The sequence below is a fragment of the Gopherus evgoodei genome, chromosome 14 (genome assembly GCF_007399415.2).
Source record: "Gopherus evgoodei ecotype Sinaloan lineage chromosome 14, rGopEvg1_v1.p, whole genome shotgun sequence".
In the NCBI taxonomy this organism is placed as follows: domain Eukaryota; kingdom Metazoa; phylum Chordata; order Testudines; family Testudinidae; genus Gopherus; species Gopherus evgoodei.
The window spans coordinates 27,316,529-27,335,517 of record NC_044335.1 but is presented as its reverse complement, the minus strand read 5'-3'; the positions used below and the strand labels follow the sequence as shown (position 1 = coordinate 27,335,517).

The 18,989-nt window shown below is 47.2% G+C and overlaps 1 protein-coding gene across 1 annotated transcript in view; it reads right to left on the bottom strand.

Moving 5' to 3' along the window:
* Positions 1 to 1,600, bottom strand: part of AHCY (adenosylhomocysteinase) — a 50,380-nt gene extending 48,780 nt beyond the window's left edge. Inside the window, exon 1 of the mRNA XM_030533185.1 lies at positions 1,493 to 1,600. Coding sequence (XP_030389045.1) covers positions 1,493 to 1,520 — 28 coding nt within the window. The 5' untranslated portion in view covers positions 1,521 to 1,600. The remainder of the gene's footprint in view (positions 1 to 1,492) is intronic.
* Between the last annotated feature and the right edge of the window lie 17,389 nt (positions 1,601 to 18,989).

The following is an 18,989-nucleotide window of genomic DNA, read 5'->3' as shown; positions in this document are numbered from 1 at the left end:
AGTGACTGCTGTGCAAAGGTGATAAAACAGTGTGTTGCATTTATTAAAGCAATCTGGCCTCCTTCAGGATGAAAGGCACTTGAGACTTGTAGAGAATCTCATTCTTCACAGAGGAATGCCAAAGCCAGATCATTTCCCTACCGTTTGGATCCAAGACGGGGGGAGGGGGAAGGGGAGTGTCAGACATGGCTCTAACCTTACATGTTAGGACCACAGCTGCTGCCGTTCTTCAGTTCCTTCTGAGCTAGCACACAACCACCTTCCTCTCCTGCTGATTTCATGCAATTAGCTGTGCTAGAACAATTCGTACAGAGGGCATGCTGAGCGCTACTGAAACAAAGTGTATATGCCTGTATATGAGGGACTGGCCTGCTAAACCCAGGGTTGTGAGTTCAATCACTGAGGGGGCCATTTAGGGAATTAGGGTAAAAATCTGTCTGGGGATTGGTCCTACTTTGAGGAGGGGGTTAGACTAGATGACCTTTTGAGGTTCCTTCCACACCCTGATTTTCTATGAAGCCAGGGGGTGCAGCAGCACCCCTAATTCCAGTACTTCTGCATGTAATTCAGTAAGTTATGGGCGAATCTCACCTATCTCCGCTTTTCTTACCCTCCCCCGCTATCCTGTCCCAGCCTCCCTCACGCAGCAGCCCGCCGCAGCTTTCCCAGGAAGCGAGCAAGACACGCAAAAAGAAACCCTCCCACGTGCCTAGTAAGAGTCAGTCGCCTGTGTGGGGCCCGCGCGCGGCCAGGTGCACCCTGGGAACTGTAGTGTTTCCGAGGCCAGCCGGACACCAGGCAGCGCGGGGGAGAACTGCAAGTCCCACGAGCCGCCCGGAGCGGCAGGAGGCACGTGGAGCCTGCTCCGCTGCTCCACGCGGATCGCTCCGGCCACTGCCCGCCGAAGGAGCGCGCGCTCCGGAGCTACAGGCGGGCCGGGGGCTGGCTGGGGAGCGCTCTAATGTCTGTGAAAAGGCCCCACCCCACACCTGCAGGGGGTCTGGGGTGTGTGTGTGCAAAGCGAGGGGCCTCCCTTACCTGCAGGGGCCAACGGGGAGGTGAGGGTGCAAAGCGAGAGGCCTCCTCCAGCCGCAAGGGGCTAATGGGAGGGGGGTTACAAAGTGAAGGGTCTCCCCTAGCAGCAAGCGGCCAATGGGGGGTGCAAAGCGAGGGGCCTCACCTATCTGCAAGGGGGGGTGCAAAGCGAGGGGCCTCACCTATCCGCAAGGGGCGAAAGGGGGGTGCAGAGCGAGGGGCTTCCCCTGGCTACAAGGGAGGGAAGAGCAAAGCGAGGCGCCGTTTTCAGAGCTAGCACCACGTTTCCCCCGGATGCAAGGAATTGACACGGGGGCGAAGGACACTGCTCTATCCCTTCCCTTGCCACCGAATCGCTCCTATGCAGCGCGGGGCTCTGCCCCCGGCGGCACCGGTTTTCATGGCCCCGCGGGCCGCGGATCGGGCCTAGCGCAGGCTCAGGGAACCCCCCACTTACCGACTTTGTAGGGCAGTTTGTCTGACATGCTGGGGCTCAGGCTTTGCAGACAGCGAGGGCAGAGCCTCAAGGGAGTAACAGGACAGGAGGAGGCAGTGACGCCAACAAAGGCTTTAAATAGACTCGCCTCCTCCTGCATATGCATGAGGCTGCCGATGCCCATGTAGGGCAGGGGGTGCCCGCCCCCTGCTCAGCCTGCTCAGGTTGTGTAACGGGGGCGGTGCTGCCGTACAAGCATCAGGTGTCTAATATAACGGGGGATGGGACTGAAAGTCCCTGATCCCCTACTGAGTGCCATGTTGCTGGACCCTGAAATCACTGGATCTCCGCTAGGGTGACCAGATGTCCTGCTTTTATATATTTCCTTCTTATTATTTAGGCTTCTATTACGCCCAAACCTGTCTTGATTTTTCACGTTTGCTGTCTGATCACCCTAATCTCCACCCAGATGTATGGGCAGTGATCAAATTATCATGGGGCCCTTACTAGGTATAGGAGCGGCCTCCCTTTCCTCTGGTGGCCCCCTTAGTTGCCACTACTGTTTACATTAAAGCACCTCACTTGACAGGACTCACTCCACACACACTTTCCCCCCATAAGTTCAGCACTGTTGCCAAAATTGGCTCCCCTTGCAGGAGCGGGACCCTCAGGGAAATAGGAATAAATTAAGCTCCTGCATAAGTGACTACAGGAGCGGGGTCTTACAGCCAGATTTTTAGTTCTAGCTATCTACCGGGCCAGTGCAACCATTCAGGCAAGCTAGGTGGTCGCCTACAGCGCTAGGATTGGGGGGGGCATTTTCTTTGGCAGCAACAGCGGCGGCCGAATCTTCGGCTGCCCCGGTCGCTGCTGGCATTTAGGCAGAGGGAGCTGGGGCAGGGGAGTGCGGCGATGGCCACCTGCAGCAAATGGGGGGGGGAGCATGCAGGGGAACTCCCTGCCCCAGCTCACCCCTGCCCCCCCTCCTCCCTGATCGCGCCGTGGCTGCTTCACTTCTCCCGTCTCCCAGGCTTGCGGGGCCTAAGCTGATTGGCACCACAAGCCTGGGAGGCAGGAGAAGTGAAGCAGCAACTGCATGCTCGGGGAGGAGGCAGGGCAGAGGTGAGCTGCTTCACTTTTCCCGCCTCTCAGGCTTGCGGCTCCTAAGCTGATTGGCGCCACAAGCCTGGGAGGCGAGAGAAGTGAAGCAGCGATGGCATGCGCAGAGAGGGGTGAGCTGGGGTGGGGGGTGCTTCAGGGCAGAGGGTGGGGAACTGCCACAAGGGGGGCGCCTTAGGGCGAAGGAGGGTAGCTGCCGGGGGAGGGTGCCTCAGGGCAGGGGGGGGGCACAAGGTGGAAGTTTCACCTAGGGTACGAAACATCCTTGCACCAGCCCTGGCTATCTAGATTATATAATGCCTGCACCTGTAACTTTCATTCCATGCATCTGAAGAAGTGAGGTTTTTAACCCACGAAAGCTTATGCCCAAATAAATCTGTTAGTCTTTAAAGTGTCACCGAACTCCTTGTTGTTTTAGTTCTAGGGATGCAAAGAGGGGCCGGGGGGTTAGGTTAGGTGCCTAACTCCTATTGATATTTTAAAAAAAGAAAAAAAAATCCTGCAAAAATTTATGCACTGAATGAATGTAGGTAGTTACAGGGTTAGGCAGCAACAGAGCAGGAGTTCTGTGTATCACAATGATGCCTAAAACCAGGATTTAGGTGCCTAAAATCTTTTGTGGATTAATGCTCAAGGTACACATCCTGTATAGGTGCTTTTGAAAACCCCTAGGTACCTATCTGCACCTTTACACACCAAAATACCTTTGCCAACCTGGCCCTTAGACTGTAAGTTTTAGGGTGCCTCTATGTGCAGCACCTAATACAATAGAGCCACAATCCTGATTGGGGCCACTGTAATACAAATAATATTTAAAACTACTACAGAGTATTAAGGTTGCAAAAGTCAACCATCCAAAAGTTGTGAAATGATAGACTAAAGGTCATCTGGGTTGTTTTCATAGTCTTTCATTGTAGGATCACATGCTCTTTTTCCCCCACAGGATCCTGTTTCCTTAATCACAAGATCACCTACCTGTAAGGGCCTGGAATGATTATTAATTTAAAAAAAAAAGGGTTAAAGGGAAACACAGAATAACCATAAAACAAAGAGAAAAAAACATGCATCATACACACAAAAACAGAAATACAATTAATTATTAATAATCATAGAATATCAAAGTTGGAAGGGACCTCAGGAGGTCATCCAGTCCCACCACCTGCTCAAAGCAGGACCAATCCCCAGTCAGATTTTTACCCCAGTTCCGTAAATGGTATAATAATAGAGCAGTCAAAGGTTAAAAGGGTTAAAGTACAAAATGCCTCCTGCAGATGAAACAGAGTTTAAGTTCAAATATTTTAAACAAAACAAACAGTCCAAAAGAGGCCATTTGATTAGTTCCCGGTCCTGCAAAGTTTATGTAACAAACTTTATGCACTGCGAGCCATCCCGTTTACATCAACTGGACTATTACACATATGCTTAACTTTATGCACTGTGGAGTCTCTACAGTATGATGGTCTTCATTTACATGCCAATGTCAATTCAAAATTTAAAAATAGTAAAAACAAACAACCCCCCTCCACACACAAACAAACAAATCATTCAATCAAAATTGTGGGGCCAACAAGATGTATGCCAGACTGTCACTTTTAAGCTTTGCTTTTATATTCTGTACATTCCCGCACCATTCAGCTGTTTATATTGTCTAATTTGGGGTATGTTTACACAGCAAAAGGTGTGCACAGGTTAGCCTATCTGAGCTAGCTTCAATCCAGCGAGCGCGGGTAACAGTGCAACATGAACTTCAGAGCAGCCTAGCGAGCCAAGTACATACCTAGGGCCTGTTCCAGGCTTGTACTACCAAAGCCCCTACTGTGCTGTCTTCACTGCTATTGTTACCCAACCTAGCTCAATCAAAGCTTGCTCACACACAGCTTTTGCTCTGCAGACATTTAGGGTACATCTACACTATAGGATTATTCCGATTATACATAAACCAGTTTTGTAAAATAGATTGTATAAAGTCGAGTGCACGCGGCCACACAAAGCACAATAATTTGTTGGTGTGCATCCATGTACCGAGGCTAGCATCAATTTCCGGAGCTGTCATGGTATAATTCCCCACTGTGAACCTTAGTGTCCAAAAGATGGGGTACCAGCATGAATTCCTCTAAGCTCGATTACCAGTTTAGGACCTGTAGCACTGCCACCAACCAGGAATTCCAGTGCCTGGTACACTCTGGTCCCCCCAAAACCTTGCCCAGGGACCCCCCAAGACCCAGACACTCTGGATCTTAACACAAGGAAAGAATACCCTTTCCCCCACTGTTGCCTCTCCCAGGCTTCCCCTCCCTGGGTTACCCTGGAAGAGCACTGTGATTCAAACTCCTTGAATCTTTAAACAGAGAGGAAAATTCACCTTCCCCCCTCCTTCTCTCTCTCCCTCCCAGACTCTCCCTGAGAGAGACAGTAATCCTAACACAGAGAGAAAATTAACTTTTCTCTCCCCCTTCCCTCCTTTCTCCCCACCAATTCCCTGGTGGATCCAGACCCAGTTCCCTGGGGTCTTACCAGAATAAAAAAACTATCAGGTTCTTAAACAAGAAAAGCTTTTAATAAAAGAGAGAACAAACAGTAAAAGTTATCTTTGTAAATTTATGATGGAATAAGTACAGGGTCTTTTAGCTATAGACACTGGGAATACCCTCCCAGCCTAAGTATACAAGTACAAATTAAAATCCTTTCAGCAAAATACAAATTTGAACTCCCTCCAGCCAAATACACATTTGCAAATAAAGAAAACAAACATAAGCCTAACTTGCCTTATCACCTAGTACTTATTGTTTTGAATCTATAAGAACCTGTATCAGGGAGATTGGAGAGAAACTTGGTTGCATGTCTGGTTGCTCTCAGAACCCAGAGAGAACACCAATCAAAAACTAACAGCACACACAAAAACTTCCCTCCCTTAAGATTTGAAAGTATCCTGTCCCCTGATTGGTCCTCTGGTCAGGTGACAGTCTGGCTCACTGATCTTGTTAACCCTTTACAGGCAAAAGAGAGATGGAAGTACTTCTGTTCTATTAACTCTTACTTATCTGTTTATGACAGGAGCGTTGCACTGTGGGTAGCTATCCCATAGCTATCCCATAATTCCCCCAGTCTCCCCCGCCCGTTGGAATTCTGGGTTGAGATCCCAATGCATAATGGTGCAAAATCAGTGTCACGGGTGATTCTGGGTAAATGTTGTCACTCATTCCTTCCTCCGTGAAAGCAACGGCAGACAATCATTTCGCGCCCTTTTCCCCTGGATTGCCCTGGCAGACACCATAGCATAGCAACCATGGAGCCCGTTTTGCCTTTTGTCACTGTCACCGTATGTGTACTGGATGCCACTGACAGAGGCGGTACTGCAGCGCTACACGGCAGCATTTATTTGCCTTTGCAAGGTAGCAGAGACGGTTACCAGTCGTTCTGTACCGTCTGCTGTGCCATTGTAAATTGGTGATGAGATGACGGTTATCAGTTGTTCTGTACTGTCTGCTGCTGTCATGGGTGCTCCTGGCTGACGTTTGCTGAGGTTGGCTGGGGGCACAAAGACAAAAATGGGAATGACTCCCCGGGTCATTTCCTCCTTTATGTTGTATCTAAAAATAGAGTCAGTCCTGCCTAGAAAAGGGGCAAGTGTACTAGAGAACCAGTGTACCAGAGAGCACAGCCGCTCCGTGTCAGATCCCACAGAAATGATGAGCTGCATGCCATTCTAGGGGATGCCCCTGCAACAAGCCCACCCATTGCTTCCCTCCTCCTCCAACCCTCCTGGGCTACCATTGCAGTGTCCCCCCATTTGTGTGATGAAGTAATAAAGAATGCAGGAATAAGAAACACTGACTTTTTAGTGAGATAAAATGAGGGGGAGGCAGCCTCCAGCTGCGATGATAGTCCAGGCAGGACATTAACGGTGGGGGGGGGAGAGGAGCCCCAGCATCCCGCTGCTATGATAGTCCAGGCAGTACAGAATCTTTTCTTTAGACATTGAAAGGGGTAGTGGGGGGCTGATGGAGCTCAGCCCCCAGTCACTATGATGAGACGGTTACCAGCCGTTCTGTACCATCTGCCTGGAATAACTGGGAGTCACTCTTATTTTTACCCAGGCGCCCCCCGGCAACCTCACCTGAGGCCAGCAGGAGCATTCATGGGATGATGACAAGGACGGCTACCAGTCCTTCTGCACTGTACCGTCTGCCACCGCGGAGGGGAGGGGAGAAGATGCTGCTGTTCAGTGCCACAGCACTGCGTCTACCAGCAGCATGCAGTAGATATAGGGTGACATATAAAAAAGTCAAGAAACGATTTTTTACCCTTTTCTTTCATTGGGGGGGAGGGGAGGGTAAATTGACGAGCTATACCCTGAACTACCCCAGACAATGTGTTTGACCCTACAGGCATTGGGAGCTCAGCCAAGAATGCACATGCTTTTCGGAGACTGCAGGGACTGTGGGATAGCTGGAGTCCTCAGTCCCCACGCCCTTCCTCCATTAGCGTCCATTTGATTCTTTGGCTTTCCGTTACGCTTTGTCACACAGCACTGTGCTGTGGACTCTGTATCATAGCCTGGAGATTTTTTTTCAAATGCTTTGGCATTTCGTCTTCTGTAACGGAGCTCTGATAGAACAGATTTGTCTCCCCATACAGTGATCAGATCCAGTATCACCCGTACAGTCCATGCTGGAGCTCTTTTTGGATTTGGGACTGCATCGCCACCCGTGCTGATCAGAGCTCCACGCTGGGCAAACAGGAAATGCAATTCCAAAGTTCGCAGGGCTTTTCCTGTCTACCTGGCAACTGCATCCGAGTTGAGATTGCTTTCCAGAGCGGTCACAGTGGTGCACTGTGGGATACCGCCCGGAGGCCAATACCGTCAATTTGCAGCCACACTAACCCTAATCCGACATGGCAATACTGATTTCAGCGCAACTCCTATCGTCGGGGAGGAGTACAGAAACTGGTTTTAAGAGCCCTTTATATCGATATAAAGGGCCTCGTTGTGTGGACGGGTGCAGGGTTAAATCGGTTTAACGCTACTAAAATTGGTTTAAACGCGTATAGTGTAGACAGTCTTAGGGAGTGATCCTGCAACCATTTACCAGAGTGATCCCAGTGAAGTCAGTTAAACCACTGCCCTGAGCAAGGCGATATGATTGAGTCTTTAAGCTCTGATCTCCATAGGATTCATAGGTTTTTTAGGCAGGGGGCCATTATGATCATCTAGTCTGACTTCCTGCAGAACACAGGCAAATCTTGCAAAGACCTATGCACAAGCTTCAATTTTATACATTTTTGTACATGTGCGTCCCACTGAAGTCAACAGGAATACTCAGATACATAAGCAGTGGCGTAGCCAGCATGCGATATTTGGGGTCCCAACGCAGGGTGGGTGGGCAATTACGGGGGGGGGGAGTGAGGGCTGAGAGGGCAGGAGGGACTGGAGCCACACCTCCTCCCACCCCCTGCATCAGGCCTTGTTGGGAGCGATGGATGGACCCTCTGGCCAGGGGTTCCGCGGAGCCACAGGCACACACCCAGCTTCTGGATGACACTCCAGCGCACATGGCTCACAGCTCCCTTTCAGGTCCCACTGCCCCACACAAGGGCCTGGCTCCCCCAGGCGGGGACCTACCTTTTTTGAAGATCTCCTCTACCACTGCTGGCCGGCTGCCCGCTCACCCTCCTCCTAGTGGTGGATTAGTCACTGGGCCAAACCCAGGGCCTGGGGAAATGGGCCACCCCGTGCCCCTACCCACTCCACCCACCTGGTGCTCCTGGTGGGGAGCATGTTGTGAGCACGGGGGTTTGCTCCACTCCGCTCGCCCCACCAGTGTTCCAGCTTACATAAAACTAAACAAATGCAAAAATATTTGCAGGAGCAGTTCATTGATTGTAAGCTCTTGAGAACATGGGCTTTTATGTCTGTAAAATACCTCACATGCTATCAGTACTATATAAGGCCTTGTCTACACCAGGAGGTGTTTTGCTGGTATAATTATACTAGTATAGTTAACTGGCAAATCCAGCCTAGTGTGACACAGTTACACCAGTAAAACTGTGCTCATACCAATATACCTTACAGTGGTTCTCTGAGCAGGCATAAAATATACTAGTGTAAGCACAGTTACGCTAGTATAACTATATCCACAGTAGGACTTTTACCCCAATAGCTATGTCAGTTAAAAAAACAACACACCTAACCAACACAACTACACCAGTATAATATTTAAATGAATGCCAGGCCTAAGTAATACGTCATAATATTATTATATAATTCCTACAGATCCAATGGGGTCAAGTGGCACAAACAAAGCAAATCAGATTTATCTTTTCAGAAACTCCTGCCTCTGAGGAGAAAGCACAACAGCCGCCTTCCCATCTCTTGATTTTATTAGTATGTCTAACTAGCTGATCTATCATACATTTATACCATACTGGTGACTGTTGATGGATCACCCATGGATCAAAGGGTTTCATTAGTTAAAAAGCCAGAGACACTCCAAGAATGCTATTCGGCAAGTGATGAAATTGCAGATTCGACAATTGCTAATGGCTGATCTGAAGGCATGCAGATTAAGTCACTGGTCTGTTCTAAACTTTAGACTTGGTTGTTATGTATTTTAATTGACTAACCTATTATGAATGAGTGTGTTTGCAGAGGAGATTCAGGGACAGTCAGTACCAGACCAGATCATTGGTCCTCCTAGCCTAGGTTCCTACATTCATTAATGGCCAATGCCTGCAGCTCTACAGGGGGACAAAAAGCCTGTAATGAAGCAGGCCAATAGGCAACATTGTGCATGTTTACACTGGCTTTGCTCTTGTTCCCCTTTACCTTGCTCTGTGAAATCCGCTTTTCACAACCATCAGAGGTAAAGCTGAGAGAATAGATCACAACTAATATTTTATTGATAGATTTAGCCTCTTTTTTCTGTTTGTGAAATAGCTGCAAGCAGAGAATATTTCCCCAGATGTGTTCATTTTTCAAAAGCTTTTGCAAACTTATGTGCTATTTTTATTTTTTAAATTTTTAATTTAAATTTTTAAATTTTGTTAGTTCCCTATGAGAATTCTGGATCAGTGTTTGCTGTCAGAGCTGCAGCGGATACTCCATGATTGGTCGCTTAAGTCATAGGGTTCAGTTTCAGTTCCCTGATTGGTATGAGCATGCCAGATCTCTCACACAAATCCCTCTGAGACATCCAGCCCTTGCCTTCCCTCCTGCCCCAATGGAGAATAAACTGGTTTATATCTGTAGCAATTAGAACATCCCTGTGCTGGTTCAGCTTTACAACAGGGGGCTGGAACAATTTTTATAGTGCTTAGAGCCATTAAACCAAACTGTAAACCTGTATATAATGGAAACCACTTCAAGCCGGGGGTGCTGCAGCATCCCCCACACCCCAAGTTCCAGCACCTATTGCTATCAGGCTAGCAAAAAGGGAGCAGAGCCAAGTCTGTGACAATTCCCCATCCACTCCCGCCTACCTACTCTTGGAGTGGGACAATAGCAGCCACACAGCATCTACTTCTGTATGCCGGATCCAAGATCTGGTAGCCTGTGCAGGGGCATAAGGGACTCTCCCTTATGTTGTGGACACACAACTGTAACTCATAGTCCACCTATGTCTAGGATTGGCCTTGCAAGTCTTCTAGCCCCAACCTCCCCAGCAAATATCCGAGTCTGTCAGTCAATTATTGTTTAACAAGTGTCTTGTGAATTCTCCCACGGGACCCTTATGCATGGAATGCTCTCCGTGAACTAATCGGTAAGGCTAGTAGACTGACATAATTTAATGCATCTTTGTTCCTTCAAATTCCCGCATAGTCCTCTGGAAGAAATGAGTCTGTGGAGAGATTACCCAACTGATGAAGCTACCAGCTCCATCTGTTATAAAGGTTGTCTAACACATTCCATTATAACACCCTAGTTTTCAGTAGCTTAAAATTGCTTATAAGGGGCATGAAGGACATTAAATTCATACACCCCCGCATTCGGGTGACGAATGCTTGACACTGTCCTTGGCAGGTTCATCTAGCGGTACTTGCCAGTACCCCTTGGGTTAAGTCTATGTGAAATGAACGTGGGCACGTCCCAACTTCTCCAATAGCTCATCGGTGCGCGGCACTGGACATTGTCCGAACGAGTTCTGCATTTAGCTTACGGTAGTCCATGCAAAAGCATATTTCACCCATCTGGTTTGGGTACCAGAACCACTGGAGATGCCCATGCACTGGTAGATGAGCGTATTATAACCATCTGTAGCATGTTCTGGATCTCCATTCTATAGCAGCTTGGGCGTGAGGAGACCACCGGTAGGATGGGGTTCTAATTGGGTGAGCATTACCTGTGTCAATGGAGTGGTACGCCCGTTCATCCGTCTTGGGGTGGCTGAGACCAATGGGGCAAAGCTAGTGCCACAGCTCCTTGATTTGTTGCCGCTGCAGACATTCCAGGGTTGTGGAGAGGTTCACCTCTTCCACGCCACCGTCTTTTTTCCCTTCGTAGTAGACACCTTCAGGCCACTCAGCTCATCTCCCTGGACTGTAAACTGACAAACCTGTAAGTTTGTGGAATAGAAAGGCTTGAGAGAATTAACATGGTACACTCTGGGTTTTAGAGAGGAATTGGGAAATGCTATGAAGTAGTTAACAGCTCCCAGGCGCTCTTGGACCGTGAATGGCCCTTCTCATGATTCTTCCATCTTATGGGCCTGTTGCGCCTTCAAGACCATAACCTGGTCTCCTACCTTGAAGGAACGTTCTCTGGTATGTTTGTCATACTAGGCCTTTTGCTCTTCCTGAGCATTTTTTAGGTTTTCTTTAGCAAGGGCTAAAGAGCGTCGGAGGGTGTTTTGTAGGTTGCTTACAAAGTCCAGAATGTTAGCTCCTGGAGAAGGCGTAAACCCCTCCCATTGCTGCTTCAGCAACTGTAATGGCCCCTTAACCTCATGGCCATACACAAGTCTCAAACGGGTGAAAATCCTAAACTGGGATGTGGTACAGCCCTGTAGGCAAAAAGCAACTGTTGCAACACTAGGTCCCAATTATTGGAGTGTTCGTTGACGAATTTACGTATCATGGCCCCCAAGTTCCATTAAACCTTTCAACCAGGCCATTGGTTTGATGGTGGTACGGGATGGCAACCAAGTGATTCACCCCATGAGTTTCCCACAGCTCTTTCATGGTCCCGGGCAGGAAATTTGTCCCCGAATCTGTAAGGATATTGGAGGGCCAACCTACCCTGGCAAAATGTCAGTTAGGGCCTGGCACACAGCTTTAGCCCTGGTGTTGCCTAGAGCTACTGCTTCCGGTCATCGGGTAGCAAAGTCCATGAAAGTCAGTATGTACTGCTTTCCTCTGGGTGTCTTTTTTGGGAAGGACCCAGAATATCCACAGCTACTCGCTGAAATGCGACCTCAATTATGGGGGAGTGGCTGGAGAGGGGCCTTGACCTGGTCTTGGGGCTTTCCCACCCTTTGGCATACCTCACAAGACCGGACATACTTGGCAACTCCTTGCCCATCCCCTCCCAGTGGAAGGACTTCTCCCCAACTGGTCTTTGGTTCTGTTCACACCAGCATGGCTACTGGGATGATCATTGGGCTAAGCTAAGAGCTTTTCCCCGGTACTTAGTTGGAACCACCAACTGTTTTTGCTGATGCCAGTCTTCCTGGTGTCCACCGGAAAGAGTCTCCATGTATAAAGTCCTTGTTTCTACAACAACCAGGATAGATTAGAAGAGCTGAGAGGTGGTGGGGTGCTCCGTGCCATCGCCCAAGCTTTCTGAAGGCTGTCATCTGCTTCCCTGCTCAGTCTGGAACTGTTCCCTTGAAGCTGGAGACACCAGTTCTCACCTTAGACTGTGGACTTGGGCTTGGTCCCTCTGGAAGCGATGTAGGTGATGGGGTTGTTTCCGTTGCTGGTGAACTGCTCTCCGCTGGTGCACCAGAGAGTATTTTCAGGCTCTGGCTGAGCCTCTTGGGTGTGGTGTCTGCTGCTTCTGCCAGTTAGGCTCGCTGGCGCCCTCTGGCGTTGGGGTTGAAGATGGATTTGCAAGCACTGTCGTCAGTGCTGGCACCGGTTCTGGTGCTGGCTGCTTTTCCAGTTCCTGGTCTGGGACTGGAAGCAGTGTGGCTGTTTCCGTTGTTGGCAGGGGATCTGGGTCCACTACCTCTGTCTGGGTCTCTTGTAACACCGACGGGGCCTCAGTGGACGGCTCAGGAATAGGGATGGGTCTGGAAGCTTGCCTGGTTTGGCTATGTGTAACCATTCCCACTCTCTTGGCCCGCTTCACCTGGTTGGCCAAATCTTCCCCCAGTAGCATGGGGATGGGATAATTGTCATAGACTGCAAAAGTCCACATTCCTGACCAACCCTTTGTACTGGACAGGCAGTTTCAGCTGTAGGCAAGTCTACAGCTTGTGACATGAAGGGGTAAATTGTCACTTGGGCCTTTGGGTGATGAATTTGGCGTCTACGAAGGATTGGTGGATAGCTGACACTTGTGCCCCCGTGTCTCTCCACGCAGTAAACCTTCTTTCGCCTACTCTCAAAGTTTCCCTTCGCTCCAAGGGTATTTGAGAGGCAATCTGGGCCTGGGGATCATTGGTGTGATGGTGGTGTAATGAACTGCACTCGGTAGGGTTCTTTGGGCAGTTGGCCTTTTATATGTCCCAGTTCATTACACTTAAAGCATCTTCCAGCTGACTGGTCACTGGGTCGAGGCGGGTTACTGGAGACTGGTGAGGTGGAAGAATAGGGCGTCTGTGGCTTTACTTGGGTTGTAGGTGGGGTCTTTGGCTGTCCTCGGTTGTAGGGTTTATTGTCAGTGTGCCCCCTGGGGTATTCGCTCCCCTTGACAGTAGCTTTTTTGCTTTCTGCCACTTCCATCCATTTGGCTCCAATCTCCACCGCCTTGGTGAGATTTTTGGGTTTTCCATCTTGTATGTACCGTGTTATGTCCTCAGGAACACCATCCAAGAACTGTTCCATTTGTACGAGGAGGTGCAGTTCGTCTAAGGATTTAACATTGTTTCCTGATATCCAGGCCTCATAATTTTTCCCAACGTAGTAGGCGTGTCTGGGAAATGACACATCTGGTTTCCACTTTTGGGTTCTGAAACGCCGATGGGCATAATCCGGGGTTATCCTCATTCTGAATCTGGCCTTGGTTTGAAACAGTTTATAATCGCTCATTCTGTCCTTTGGCATTTCAGCCGCCACCTCTCCTAAGGGTCCACTGAGCTGTGACCTCAGCTCTACCATGTACTGGTCTTCAGGGATGCTGTACCCAAGACAGGCTCTTTCAAAATTTTCTAAGAAGGCCTCAGGGTCATCACCTGCATTGTAGGTGGGAAATTTCTTGTGCTGTGGAACCATAATTGGCGAAGGGTTGTTAGGTTGGCTGTGTTCTGTTGCTTAGCCTTTTCTAATTCCAGGGCCTGCCGGTGGGCTTCCCTCTGGAGTTCCAGCTGTTTTTGGTGGTCTGCATCTTTGGCTGCTTGCTCTCTTTTGTAGGCTGCCTCTCTTTCTCTTTCTCTCAGTTCCAGCTCTTTCTGTTTTATTTCTAGTTCCTTTTTTTTTCCATATCTCGCTTGTGCTCTGCGTCTTCGATTTTTTCCTCGGCCTCCATTTTTGCCTTAGAAGTCATGGTTCCTGTTTTCTTGTGTTGGGGTGCCCTCTGGTGTTTATTGTTGGAACTGCTGGCTCTCTGTTGCCTCCTGGGGTCTGCCTAGCAACAGTGCCTTTTTTTTTCTTCCTCTAGCTAATCTTTTAAATGTAAAGTAAACCAGAAAAAACACTTTATTTGCATGTGTATTGTGCTGGGTACTTGACTCTCAATCGGAGTGCTATAGTTTAACAAAAGACCCTTTGTCAACCTTAATAGTTCCTTGCTTAATATGCAAGCCAAACTGCAACCAGAGAACAGAAAAAAAATTATCTCTGGTTCTTTTTAAAACCACCCTTTCTCTCTGCATAAAAGCCCTAGTAGAGAAAAAGAAAATAATATTCCTACTGGCTTCTGGATTCTTATCTTATCCCACACCACTGCCACTCATGTCATAACTGTCCTACTCAGATATGAACCTTAGAGTCCAGAACATGAGAAGCTAGCATGAAACCTCCAAACTTAATTACCAGCTTGGATCTGATATCGCTGCCACCAGCCAGAATTCCAGTGTCTGACTCACTCTGGTCTCCCCAAAACCTTCCCTGGGGAACCCCCCAAGACTCAGATACCCTGAGTCTCACCACAAAGGGAAATAACCCACTTCCCTTCTCCCTCTTCCCCTCCAGGTGTTCCCTCCCTGGGTTCCTGGAGAGATATACAGATTCAAGCTCCGTGAATCTAACAAAGGGATTCCACTCTCTTTACCTCCTCCCAGATTTCCCCACCCTGGTTACTCTAGGAGATTCCCTGCTTCAAGTCCTTGAAACACAAGTACCGAGAGATCAAATCTCTCTCCCCCCTCACCCAGAGGGTATGCAAAGTCAGGCTTAGTAAATCTAACACACAGAGATTTTCCCCCTCCCTTTGTTTCTTAGCCTTAACCAGTGAAAAACACTCAAACAGGTCTTAAAAAGAAAGCTTTATATAAAAAAGAAAGAAAAAGGACATAAAATTGGTCTCTGTATCAAGGTGACATTATATAGGGTCAATTGCTTAAAGGAAAAAATGAATAAACAGCCTTATCCAAAAAGAATACAATTTAACACATTCCAGCAACTACACACATGTAAATACAAAAAAACAATATAAACGTATTGTCTTACTATCCTTGTACTTACAACTTGGAAACAGAAGATTAGAAAGCCTGGAGATTCCTGTGGTTACTCTCAGAGCCCAGAAGGAGAACAGACCAAGAACAAAGGACTCACATCCAAAACTTCCCTCCACCCAGATTTGAAAAAGTCTTGTTTCCTGATTGGTTCTCTGGTCAGGTGTTGTTTGTTACCCCTTTCCAGGTGAAAGAGACATTAACCCTTAGCTATCTGTTTATGACAAGCTACCAGCTCCATCTATTATAAAGGTTGTCTAACACATTCCATTATAACACCCTAGTTTTCAGTAGCTTAAAATTGCTTATAAGGGGCATGATTTGGGGGTGGGGATTGGAATAGAAGGAGACAAGAACAGGTTCCAAGTGGATTGGATAAAGGCAAGGGGAGGTAGGGATAATCATCATGGAGAGATGGACAGTAGCAGATGAGATCTGGGGCAGGAGCCATTGGACAGTAGATAGCAGCAGACAGGGACTGGGACAAGAGTCCAGGGGACAGGAGCAGAAAGGTCTATAACCACTCTAGAGCCCATTCCTCTCCAGAACCTGAAACCAAACTCAGGATTTCTATGCCTCAATATTTTTGTGCTCTGTGGCAAACACCTGTGACTCTCATTGGCGGAGTGTGTCTCATTCTGCTCTAGTGGTTGAGTTACATATAGGATAACAGCCTACTACTGCTATCAGTTACTCTATTGGCTCAAGTGGCAGAGACCTGTACTGTGAATCTAAAGATCCCAACCCTGCTAATGACTGTGAAGATCAATAGAGTTCCACATGATGAACTTTCTGGGTTTTTTAGTTTGCTTTTTAAACAATTTAGGAAATTAATTTTTTTAAAAACCGATGTTAAAAGAATATGATGGTTGCAAAGTTAAGCACTCAACACTTAGAAAATGCTAAAATTAAGGTTATCCTGACAACTCTAATTTGGCTTCCTTGTGATTCATTCATAACTAACTAGATTTTAAAGCTGGAAGGGACCATTAGATCATCTAGCCTGACCTCCTGTATAACACAGGCCAGAGAATTTCACCCAGTTACCCCTGTGCTGAGTGCAATGACTTAATTGACTAAAGCATATGGCGCATGATGTGCATTATAAGAAACATATTGTGCATTGATAGTCTTTAATGACATAAACATACACTATTTTTTTCCACAGGGCCCCTGCCTCATTCAGTGCACAGGACTGGATTGTGCTCTGGGAGCGAATCAGGGTTGTGTAGTGAATGAAGCAGTAATATAGACAAGATGGTCTCATGACTAAGGCAATTAAATGCCACCCACGAGAGCTACCATAGAGTTCCTGTGTGATGCTGGGGAAGTCACTTAAACCAGAATCTGCACTGGGGGTCACTAATTGGGTGTTCCTCGTTTTCTGGGTGCCTGTGTTGAGACATCTGGGGCACGCAACATTAGTAGACACAGTTGACCTCACTCTCTGTGCCCCAGTTCCCCCTCCGTAAAAAGATGATATTAATACCCCCTCATCTCATGAAGATAAATTCATTTATTTGCATGGCACTCAGATATTACAGTGAGAGCAGTACAGAAACGCACATAAGAAAATTAATAGTTTTGTACTCAGTGCAGGGTTTGGATGAGGTGCAGTAAATAAGGTTAGTTAATGCAATATTTCCTTTTATCCAGTGGACACACACTAAACAATTAGGATAAAAGGAAATATTGAATAGCAACCGATTCAGTGAGAACCATCCATCCTTTGCCCTGAATGAAGCAGGGGTTCTCTGGTAACACTACTGTCTGATCAGCTGATTAAAGAATATTATAATGCATACACACAAAGGAGTCGAATTTATGTTGCACGAGCACCTTAGTTCTGGCATTTCCTAAATTATAAGTGCTTGACTTTGCACTCTTAATGTTATTTTAACTCGGTGCTTTGGCATATAATGTATTATGTGCACACAATACTGTATTCACAAAAGTATTTAATGTAATAGTTCATATTTTGAATATACCCATCTCCAACATCCTTCATATGTTGTTTATCTTCTTAAGCTGTTAATTCTTCTGGCAGGAACTGGAGCTTGTATGAGTTTGCACAGATCCTCACAATGGGGCTTCAGTCCTGACTGGGTCTTTTGGGTTTTTCAATATAAATAACATAAGTGACCAAACTTTGCTCTGAGTTACACTGATGCTAATCGGCAGCACTTTCTCCAGTTTCATTGCCGTTAGTCTGTATTTACACTGGTGTAAAAAGTAACATTTGCCCCAATTACGTTAAATTAGGTACAAACCTGTTGCCAAATGTAATTGAAGCTGGATTTCACCACAACCCACTTGATCAGGACTTCTCTATAGCACAGATCCCCAACCACCAGATTCTGATTCTGTGTGCGTGTTTCTCAGTAGCTGCTGCTTCCCAACAGTAACTCCCCAACAGATGGCAGAGGTAACCTTTGTTTCAAAGACCTTGTAAGAGAGGACTGTCTCCAATTTACATAAGAGCCTTTTTGCTCAAAACACTTGTCACTTTCTCTTTTATGCCACTGCCTGTTACAAGCAGCAGAGGTGATCCAAGGATTAAAAAATGGCTGGCTTTTTTTGTTGCATATCCTCAAGAGATTCATTTCTCATATCTAGGGACTTGCAGCCTGTGCACCCACTGCTTCCAGCTAGTGAAACAAGAACCAGAGGAGAATTCTCTGCTGGAGTCAATGGAACTAGTATCAGGGTTAGTTCAAACCAATGTGAAATCCTCAGCAAAGGCATTCAACTGGGTTCTGGTCTAACCTCCGTACATTAGAGCAGCCCTCTTGCACCAGGGGCTGGTTGGTTCCTAGCCAGCCCCAGGTTCTGGGAAGATATAAAGGTGGCTTAGAACCATCTCTGCTCACAGCTGTGCCAAGCATAAATTCAGTGAAGCTGAGGATTAAACCTGGGGTGGCAAGTTTAGCCTAATATGGATATTTCCCTAATCCAATCTGGTAAACTGTGAGCACCACATCTGGTATGTTAAGAGCAGATGCTGGGGCAAATATAACAGCTCACTCTTCCCTGGCAACAGTACTGTCTTAACTCTGTGATTCAGTATCCAAGGTATTTGCTGTAGAACCAGCTGCTGCCCCGAAAGAAGTTAAAGTTGGATGGGGAGAGCAAATTGTGCAGGGTTATAAGGCGCTGGGAATGGGCTGGATCCCTGAAGTGTTCATTTCCAGACAGTCTAATACTTTAGGTTTAAAAGGTGAAGAATATTTGTTCAGAATTTGATATTATTATTTATTAATTGTATTACCATAGCTCCTAGGAGCCCTGATATATGTTGAGTTTTGAGGTGTTAGCTGGACTTCAGTGAAACACACTTTCAACCTTAATTTTTTTTTTTAAATCAAAGTTGATACATTTTGCATCATTTCCCTGAACTTAACTGGATGTTTTAGCCTTTTGGAATGTAGATCATTTACAGAAAAACAAACCAAGGAACTGCAGGCTTGCCTGAGGCAGAAATCAATAGAGGTCTAAAATGAAATAAAGTCTCCCTCCTTCCATACCATCTGCATTTCTAAAGCACATCTCACTGTTTGCTGGGATTTTCAAAGGGGCCTAATGGAGATAGGCAATGATCCCTTATTGAAGTTCAAGGGGATTTGGGT